This window comes from Pygocentrus nattereri, chromosome 9, assembly GCF_015220715.1.
Source record: "Pygocentrus nattereri isolate fPygNat1 chromosome 9, fPygNat1.pri, whole genome shotgun sequence".
NCBI lineage: Eukaryota > Metazoa > Chordata > Actinopteri > Characiformes > Serrasalmidae > Pygocentrus > Pygocentrus nattereri.
Window position 1 is genome coordinate 35,822,269 of NC_051219.1, and position 10,645 is coordinate 35,832,913.

The 10,645-nt window shown below is 39.8% G+C and overlaps 1 protein-coding gene across 2 annotated transcripts in view; it reads right to left on the reverse strand.

The window, feature by feature from the left end:
• Window positions 1-221: 221 nt before the first annotated feature.
• The window catches only part of klhl17 (kelch-like family member 17), a 21,697-nt gene continuing 11,273 nt past the window's right edge, over window positions 222-10,645 (reverse strand). For both annotated transcript variants that reach the window (XM_017709278.2, XM_017709286.2), the window contains exons 5-12: window positions 8,245-8,361; window positions 5,163-5,376; window positions 4,706-4,850; window positions 3,215-3,382; window positions 2,962-3,050; window positions 2,646-2,719; window positions 2,290-2,471; window positions 222-450 (exon numbers count right to left, since the gene is read on the reverse strand). In XM_017709278.2, coding sequence (XP_017564767.1) covers window positions 222-450; window positions 2,290-2,471; window positions 2,646-2,719; window positions 2,962-3,050; window positions 3,215-3,382; window positions 4,706-4,850; window positions 5,163-5,376; window positions 8,245-8,361 — 1,218 coding nt within the window. The remainder of the gene's footprint in view (window positions 451-2,289; window positions 2,472-2,645; window positions 2,720-2,961; window positions 3,051-3,214; window positions 3,383-4,705; window positions 4,851-5,162; window positions 5,377-8,244; window positions 8,362-10,645) is intronic.

Genomic DNA, 10,645 nt, shown 5'->3' on the forward strand with positions numbered 1-10,645 from the left:
GATGAGGGCAGAAGTGTGTGGGGTTCTTGTTCCTATTTTATTCAATCTCTTTTTTTCTAATTACCTCTCTCTATCTGCAGAATGCTATGGTGGTACTCCGGCAGAGAGGGGGCACTGTGGCCCACGGAGTGCTCCTCTTCATCCAGAGCTCACACTGAGCAGTTGCGTCTCTTGGCCACGCAGGGAAGGCCGCTGGAGCTCAGCCGGGTCTTCACCCTTTGTCAAAGGCTGGTGGAGGAAACAGACAGGGTGGGTGAGGAGGGTGGGGGGAAATTGAGCAGCTCCAGGACGGCCACTCCGACGCTGCTGCGGCGAGTGAACATGCAGGACGCCGCCACCCACTTGTTGCTGCGAGGGTTGTACTTCTCAATGGAGTTCAGGCTGGAGCTGCCATCGTTGCCTCCCACTGCGTACAGCCAGCCGTCCATGGCAACCAGGTCATGAGTGCTCCTAGGTATAAGGAGGATATGCGCATTTGGCAACATTGACAAAAATGCATGGATACTGACCAAAGTGAGTAACAAGTAGGGCTGCTACCATCATGCCACATTATATTAGCAATCAAGCAATCTACTAATAATTAGTAATAATAAACCATGCACAGCACTACAGAGCAAATGAAGAGGCCTTAGAAAATATTTAAAAACATGATGTTACACAAAGTGTATATAAAATTTCACTGGGCAATATGACCTTTGCTTGTAATTTTTTTTATATCTTTAATTTGGGCTGGGTTTCACAAAAACATCATCTTAGTACAGAGTTAATTCTTAAATGGTATAGTGAACATCATACTGAACACTCTCTACCAGTTAAGATGATTTCAACACAAAGATAGTAGTATGTTTGCTGCTGATTAGCAGAGTCATGATCTCAAAGTTTGCTCTATTAATGCAATCTTTCCATTCTTTCAGTATATGCACTACATTTTTCCCCACTGAGCAGCGTGGTACAGTATGGTTATCTAAATCTGTGATCACAATTTTTGCTGTCCTTTTCACTGCCAAGTTAACTGCACAATACCAAATTACTGGTCCTACATTTCATTACCCTTAGGGCTGGGAGGTGATCCCAAAAAGTGTCTCTGCTTAAAGGCACTTCTCTGCTTAAAGGCACTGGAATCTTCCATGCACAGGTCTTCAAGTTTGCCCACACCTACACGCATAAAGAGCGAGATTTTTTGCTGCCACTCTCTAGACAGCCTGCTTAAAAATATGCCCTTCTACAGCATGTACAGCTTACAACAGCTTAGATGTATTCCACCATGAACAAAAGTAGAAGACAGAGAAAAAAATATAGTTTGTAAGAAAAAAAAAAGTGCTTTACCATTAACTTAGTCAATGCTAAAATATCTACACGCCCCATGACTCAGCAGAGGACAATCAGGTACAGTTTAGCCAGTCCCCTTTTATCAGCCAAGATAATCTTGGTATGGTTAACTCTCGATCTTTCCTTGCAATTATAGGTGAATTACAATTAATATAGCATTCTCTACTTCTGTTAAAGGTCATTTGCTGTGTATTGGTTTTTGAAATCAAGATTATGGTGTATAATCTACTTTTGGAATAGACTCCATCCATTCCCATTACTTGGAACTGGAATATGAGCAGGATCTAAAATGAGAAAGGACTGAAGAGTGAGCGTGAGGATTAGTAACCATTCTATGCCATAGAACATTGGCTGATGGAAAAACATCTCAAGAGGCTAGGCCTGTCACAATGAGAAAATGTTAGCTGAAGATTAATTGTCAAATAAATAATGCCCAATGGATACAGCTATTCAAGTACAAAGCTAAAGTGGCTAAACCGATTAGCAATCTTGCTTCCTAGTGAGCTATAGCAGGTTCCTTTGAAAACAAACAGCTCAAGGTCAAATAAACAAATATTACCCACCAGTGCCCTTTAAACATGTTATAGTACCAGTGAACTGTCATGTCTTAACAGGTTTTAAATGTATTCAATTTTTAACAGATTACTCTTAACAGAGTTAAGAGTAATCATGACAGCCCTACTAATAGGGGTCAAGGGTGCTACAGTATGCTAGAACAGTAGTGCTCTGTTTGAACAGAGCTTGCATTGTAACAGGAAACCCCTTCACAACTACATTAGCTGCTGATTGGCCAATACACCAGTGCCTGCTGATTATAGTAATAGATTATTAATAGTCTAACCTCTCTGGTGTTGCAGAGCTGATGGTTCGCTCTCATCAGTTCCTGAAGCAATTTGTGAAGAACTTAACAAAATGTATTTCTGTGCTCACTTCTTTTCGCTACTCGTGAAGTCTTTTTACCTGCGGATGTTCATTGGAGCCACACCTTCCCACGTGTTGGTTTTCGGGTTGTATCGCTCCACTGAGTTGAGGCAGCTGGTTCCATCATTGCCTCCAGCAACGTAGAGCATTCCCTCCAGCACAGCCACCCCAGCACTGCTCCTGCGGCTCAACATGTTGGCTATGGCAGTCCATGTATTACTCTAAATGCAGAGGGGAAAATAAAATGACATCGCTATGAATACTAAAGCTGATTTCTATGATACCACAAACAGGCCATTAATTGCATTAATATGTGAAGCTAAAGAACTTCACACCATGGATGTAATTTAGTATTGCCAAGTTTACACACTGTTTAGTTAAAGAGTATCAGGTACCTGTGGATCATACTTCTCTACTGTGGCCAAGTGTGAGGAGCTGTCATATCCACCAACTGCATACAGACTGCCATCTGAAATGAGAGGTGTGGATATAAATAGGTTATATTTATGTCAAAATGTAGTAAAGCATTTACATTATGGAAACATGCGCAGTACCAGCACATTCAGGAATGTTGCACCATAAAAAAGTGAAACCGAGATTGCGCGCAGTGGCTGGCTAAATGGAGCAGTTCTATTTACAGAGCGAAACACTGATGATGTCATCACCACAGACAGCAAACCTTCTACAGTATGTTACTTAGAAATGGCTCACCTAGTGTGGCTACTCTGACATATCTTCTTCTAGTGCTCATGGCAGCAATGGACGTCCAAGTGCTGGTTAGTGGGTCATACCTCTCAGCACTACAAAAGGAAAAGAGACATTTGCATGGTCGCATGAATTATCTACAATGTGACTTTCCAACAATGCAGCATTATACACTATGTAGCATTATACATAGTGAGACAGAACATTCATGAGGTTTATTCCCTACTGTCTTCCTTTCCAACAATTGTGGATGTCCTACCTGTTGAGACAAGAAGCTCCATCATAGCCTCCAGCAGCATACAGCAGTCCATGGAGCACTGCTACACCCAGACAGCTCCTCCTGGTTCCCATAGACACCTCTGGCTGCCAGCCATTGGTCACAGGGTCATATGACTCAACGGTAGCCAAATCAGAGGTGCCATCATACCTGGGAAGCAAACATGCTGCATGTTAGGATTCTGCAGAATTCCTACTGGAACGCCCATAGCCAGTCACCAACTCTGGTTTCAACTGGATTTTGATTTTAAGTGGAAGATACCTTGAAGCATAATGGCCCTTATTCATCAAACCTACATAAAAAACAAGCACAGACTTGATTGGCCAGAATGATGCATGAACCACTCTGTGCTTGATTGGTGAAACTGGCATAGAATGTCGAAACTGATACATCAAATCAATGCTTCAGTCTGAGGAACTAAGCACCCATGCACCAGTGAGCCAATAAAAGGGAACTATTCAGCAGGCCTATGAGCCAATGGTTATGCACATAGGCAGAGTTTGGGGTTAAGCAGGAAGTCCACTACTCCACCTACTGGCCAGAGTTTAAATAGCTTTATAGTGTTGGAATTATGAAAATCCTTAAATGTGAAATGAACAGAATAATTTAATATATATTATAATGACTGGTTGCTTGAGCTACATGAGATGGTTTCACCTTCAACTGGGTAAGTTCTGTCTTGTATTTTTTGGGCAGTATTTATTGACTGTATTAGTAGTATTAAGAAAAAGCACAGAGCCATAGGTCTTTAAATGGAAAGCTGGATTTCTTCAGATCAGTACATCTATGCAAAACACACACACACAGAAATGACTTCAAAGACAAATAAAACTGCTTAACTACTTGCCCATACACAAATTTGATAAACAGGGTCAATGCCATGGGATTTAGGATGACAGGGTAACAGAAGAAGCTCTGATCAATTTAAAACAGAATAATCTCTCATCAATTCCAAATTAGGCAAAAGAATGAAATTCAGGGTTCAAGAAGACTTCTACTATTGTCTTAGGTACACAACACACTTTGGTCAGTTTTTATAGACAATGGTAGGTCATACAGCATGAAAAACCACATATATAAAGCTGAAAGATTAATAATTTTTATACTGTAATTGCAAGTGCAATATAGCGTTATTTGGTCTTCTTGGGGGGAAAATGTTTTAAAATATGCAACCTTAATCTACGTGAAGTAATCATAACTTAAATCGCAGAAATTTAGGTCATAAAAATCAAAATGAGATAATTTCTCCAAATTGTTCAGTCCTTCACACAAACAGGTCTAAATGAGATTACTTAGCAACTTGATTAAATGCAGTTGCGTGATTAAGTGCATGCAGTTAGCATCATGGTGCTTTAGCCTCACAGCTTCAGTGCACAGCTAAAGAAGCAAACTTCTAATATATAACCAGTCCTGGCTAACAGACTATACTTTCAAGAAACCATCACATTAAAGGAGAGAAAGAAAGCTTCTTACCCGCCCACAGCATAGAGCTTGTTACCAATAGCAGCAACACCGACTCGTGCTCGCCGTGTAGACATGGAGGCCACCATGTGCCAGCGATCTGTCCTGGTGTCATATGCCTCACAGTCTCCATGAATGGCAAAGAGACTGCCTCCACCTGAGAGAAACCACAAGGGGAATACAGAGTAATTATACTAAATATAAAATATAGTAATTATACTATAATTTTTACATAATAACAAGTTTGTGTACACTTCTTATGCACAAGTCCATCAAATGTTTTAGGACAGCTTGCATTGTTTTTAAATTTTTTATTTATTTTTTTTGCTGTTTCTTTCACCCAGTGGTTGTTTAAAAACCTAAAAGGTTTTAATGCTAATGATGGCTAATTTATATTACAAACATTTTAAAAAAGAAAGAATACTGAAAAGCAATGAAATGCTGCAGGTCTTTTGCAAGACTGACTGACCCACAGCAAACAGCACAGGGCTGGCTCCCTCACAGCGGCGAGGGCGGGTCCGGCTGTTACTTAGCACGCCTCTCTGCTCGGGCATCAGGTGATACTTCAGTGCCTCGATCAGCAGGTCCTTGCACTCTGAGTGGTGCCGCACCAGCAGCTCTGTGTCCACATTACTCATTAGGAAGTCCCGTGTCAGCAACGGCAGGCGGACGCACTTCATCAACTTAGAGAGGGGAAAGCACATGAGTGTGGAGCGTGTAAAAATATAGAGATCAGCCATGGAGGGGGAGAGAGGGAGAGAAAAAAAAAATTGTGAAAAAGAGAGAAAAAGAAGTCTAAATATCTAGATGTCAACAAAGTTATTCTTATTTTTGCTGTCTACCACAGCATGTTGGATTTGTATATAAGCTCAAAGTGTAGACATTCAATTTTAATTTGAGGGTATTTATATCCAGGTGTGTTGGAATTCCAACTATTTTCATACACAGCCCCATTTTTAGGGGGTCGAAAGTAATTGGACAATTAGCTGCTTAGTTGTTCCATGGCCAGGTGTGTGTTTTTCCCCCTCATTATTTCACTTTATTTCACTCACAAAATTGTTGAGTTGACTCAAGTGTAGCATCAAGTATAGCACTCCCAATATGAATTCCAAAGAAAACTAAACAAACCCATCAGCGAGATAATCAGGTCCATAAGTATTTGGTTACTGATGCAATTTTTGTAATTTTACCTCTGTACATCAGCACAATGGATGTAAAATGATCAAGATATGCTTTAAGTGAAGACTTTCTGCTTTAATTCAAAGGGTTTAACAAAAATATTGCATCAAGTGTTCAGGAATTACAGTCATTTTTAGTCCCTCCATTTCACAGGCTCAACAGTAATTGGACAAACTAACAGCCTTCCTGAAGTTGGACCCCGTGGAGATCACAAAATGCTGAGTTTCCTCCCTAGAGATGCTTTGTCAGGTCTTTACTGCAGCTATTTTCACTTGCTGCTTGTTTGTGGGGCTTTCTGCCTTCAGTTTTATCTTTAGTAAGAGAAAAGCATGCTCAATTATCCATACTGTTCTTTCCCATCATTCTAGTATAAGTTTATTTTGGTTTCATCTGCCCAAAGAATCTTATTCCAGAACTGGGCACGCTTTTTTTGTTTTAGGGGTTTTCTGGCAACATCTAATCTGGCATTTCTGTTCTTGAGTTTTACCAGTGGTTTGCACCTTGAGGTAAACCCTCTGTATTTACATTCATGAACCCGTCTTTTGACTGTAGACTTTGACTACGATATGCCAAACCTCCTCTGGAATGTCCCTGACTCCACCAGGTGCTGTGAAGGGGTTTTCTACACCACAGAAAAACCTGAAAGGTCTTCCATGGTCTTCCAGGCCTTTTGGTGTTGCTAAGCTCGTTAGTGCATTCCTTCCATTTAAGAATGTACAACATTGTTGATTTGGGCACTCCTGAAGTTTCTCTGATGTTTGATTTTGTTTTTTTTCCACCTAGTGATGGACCCCTTCACTTGTATCAACACTTCTTTGGACTGCATATCGAGTTCCTATGAACAGCTACCAAACACATATTCAGCACCTGAAATCAACTCCAGATCTTTCATTTCCTTCATCTGTCATGACATTTTGAGGGAACAGGCCACATCTGGCCATGAAACTGCTCAGCAGTCAATTGTCCAATTATTTTTGAGCCTATGAAAAGGGACTATGTAAAAAAAAAATCTCTAAACGGTTAATGCAATACTTTTGTTAAACCCCTTGAATTAAAGCTGAATGTCTTCATTTCAATCACATCTTAATTGCTTTATTTCAAATTTATTGTGGTGGCATACAGAGGCAAAATTACAAAAATTGTGGCATTACCTAAATACTTACGGACCCGACTGTAACAAAAAACATTAACTGGCCAAATCAACCATTTAGTGCATTCCTGGGAAAAAATAAAAAATAAAAATGCACCGGTGAGTACAGAACCATCAACAGGCCTAGAAGACCACAACTAAAAACTGTGGTGGATGACAGATGAATTCTGATGAAATGGTGAAGAAAACCCCTTCAGAACAGTTGGCCAGATCAATCACCCTTCAGGAGGTAGGTGTATCTGCGTCAACGACAACAGTTAAGAGAGGGCTTCAAAGTAAACACAGGGGGTTTACTAGATGATGTAAACCACTACCAGGCCTCAAAAACACAGACAGTTTAGAGTTTGCTGTAGTTCTGGTCGTAGACAGATGAGAAAGATCAACATGTAGGGAAGGAAATGCTCATGATCCAAAAACACACAATCTCCGCTTTCAATGGTGGAGGTAGTGTTATGATGTGGACATTCATGGCTGCCAATCAAAACTGTTTATATTTATTGATGATGTGACTGGTGACAAAACAAGCAAGATAAATTCTGTGCTATTCAGTATCCAGCACTATACTGTCTGCTCAGCTTCAGCCAAATACTTCAAAAATTATTGGATAGCGCTTCACAGTACAGATAGAAAGTTATCTGAAGCATATTGCTAAAGCAGCCCAAGACTTTCAGGCAAAAAAGTGGAATATTCTGTAATGTTCAAGCAAATCAGTCAACCTCAGTACAATCAAGCATGCATTTCAGTCACTGAAAGCAAAACTGAACAAGCAGAAACTAAAGACAGCTGCAGTAAAGGGCTATCTACGAAAATGGTTGTAATTCCTTGACGGTTTACCCCTTTTAGATGTAAACAACCTCAAAATGAATTAAAGTTGAAAGTGTGCAGTTTAAGCTCATATTCATTATTTCATTTGATAATAGAAACTCCAATATCCTGTGGCAGACAACTTTGGATCTTCTAGTATTCATGGATCCGATCATTTTAATAGTCTTTTAAAGACTTTTTCCCCCATACGGGTAGTAAAGAGTCTTCAATAAGTGTTTGTGCAAGTTTGTTATGATACAGTTAAGAACTTTTTACTTTGGCCTTTTTTTTTTAAGTTTGACTTTAAAAAAAGTTGTCAAAATAAACGTTGAATTGCTTGATCACTGATATAATGATAAGTGACAAATCTAATATGGTGCTGTAGAAAAATGGAAAGGACAAGCAGGTGCACACTCACTCTAGGTACATGCTGCCTCCGTCCATCGATGTCATGTTTGACCCAACTGAGCACAGCTCTGTACACTTCCTCCTCTGATGGAACGTTCAGATTATCACTAGATATCAAGTCCAGCACCTGCAATATGTACAACACAGCAAAACTACACCAAGTTCTCAGTTCATCACACTTGTCTGAACATGTCATTAGACCCGATTATCAGAGGGCTACGCCACAACCTTCAACAAAAGGTGCCACAGAACACATTATCAGAGAGAACTGCAGCATAATACAGAATAATATAGAAACTGCTTGCATGTATGACTGAGCTACCATGAGCTGAATATCTGATGAGTGATGCTTTGGTTTAAGGAACCAGGCTGGACTTGCTAACGGTGGGCATGCAAATAAGGGATACAGAGTGATATTGGAAACAGGTCAGTATCATTAAATACTTGTTTTTATTGAAAAGAGAAAAAAAAAACACTTATCAGCATCAGACTGCTTAGATATGTCTAATATTTCAAACTGATATTTGATGATGTATTTATTGTATTCTGGAAGAGCATAACATTTAGATGCCAAGATAATATTTTTAAATATCCTAACTTTGTTCTTTTTACTGCATTTGTAGCAAAGGTAGGGTATTGTCAGCAACTTAACTAGCAACTTAAATTATACAAAATACAAAACAATAACAAAAAAAAACACAAATTCAAAAACAATAAAAACAACACCAATGGATTTATTAATAATGATGAATGCGCTTCTGAGAACTATATGAAAGGTGTGGTTCACTCTGAGGTGCTGAGGGCACAGAGAACCTGTTCACACATTGCATTAACATGTGTTTTGTAACTGAACTATGTCTGGATACATTTTGCAAAATGTATCCATGCAGGCTATTACATATCAGAATAAGCAGCACCTGCTTGGTAATGACTGTGGCTGCACAACACAGCCTATTGTTTGTTAATCACTACCACCATATTTGCTTTTCTAATGGTGAAAACTGAACTATGTCTGGATACATTTTGGCCAGATTACATTTCCACTTTCCACTAAAATGCATCTCCAGGGTGACTAAGTGAGATCCGATACATACGTCATTTCTGTTTTACTTTATTTTGTTACAAGGGTGGTGTTCATTTTCAACTTAGCCTGACTTTGACTGAATTGATGGTCACCTGGATGGAGAACATCTTCAGCATCTGACTTCACAAACTGCATCCGCCATGCTCCCGCAAGATGTTAATGTTACATGACAGTGATGTTCTGTAGCGCTGACATGCATCACATTAAGTCAGTGCTGCACAGGTCTGCATTGTGACCACAACCATTACAAGCGGACAAGCTCGACCTGAATGCTTTCAGCGCTTTGCAAAGCATGAAGTTCCAGTGAGATGTTATTATTAATGCTTCTAAATGTGACTGGTTGGTGAGATGAGAGCTCATTGGCTGAGTGAAGTGGTTTGCGCTCACTGACATCATGAACGTACATGAGGCACATGAGTTCAAAAGTGAAAAACGTTACAGCAGTGTTGAAATATTTTATGCTAATTTGTGTTTAGAAAATGACTGAATTGTTCAATATAAAAACGCTAAAGTATTTACAAACACTCTAGAGCACCCTCTAGTGAAGACATTATGAAGTGGCAATTCTCTTCACTACACATTCTCTGGAAAACTATTGCTACATGTTTACCACAGACTTGATGGAGTAAAAAGTCTGAAAGGAGTTGCAGCTTCTGTTTGACTCGCATATTCATATTTTGAACACAGTGCCATTTGTAACCCTACTGAGATAAATGCTAGAATTTTTCATAATGCAAATCCATTTAGTCCCAACCTTATACCTTATAAAAGGTTTGTGTTTATGAGGTTGGCATAGTGTAGTGAGTAATACATGTGCCTCCTACGCTGCAGACTGGGGTCCAATTCCCCGTCTGGGCAAGCACCCTACAATAAACAAATACGAGTCCTTGGGCAAAACTCCTAACGCTAATTTCGCCTACCTGAGTCAAAAATGATAAAATTGTCAAGTGTTATAAATGTAAATGTACAGGCATTAGCAGATGTTGATTTTAAATTCATACACTTCTAACTATACTGTGTGCTGTTAGCTGAAGATGTATCATCGTTAGCCTTAACAAACACATGCACATATACACACACATACACACTGACCACCGTCTTTTACCAGCTGTCAAGCCTAGTCTGGCTTCTCAAACAGCAGCACATCTCTGAGGCACGTCCTCCAGCTTGTGGTAACTCAGTCACCCATGTAGGCAATTCCTTTCTAATAATGCGTAATGCCAGATGGATTATTTATACACAAATACACACACAGCAGGGTCACTTACTTCCCTGCCCAACATACAGCCCTCATTAGGAGAGCGCACATGTATGTGTCTGTTGTTAT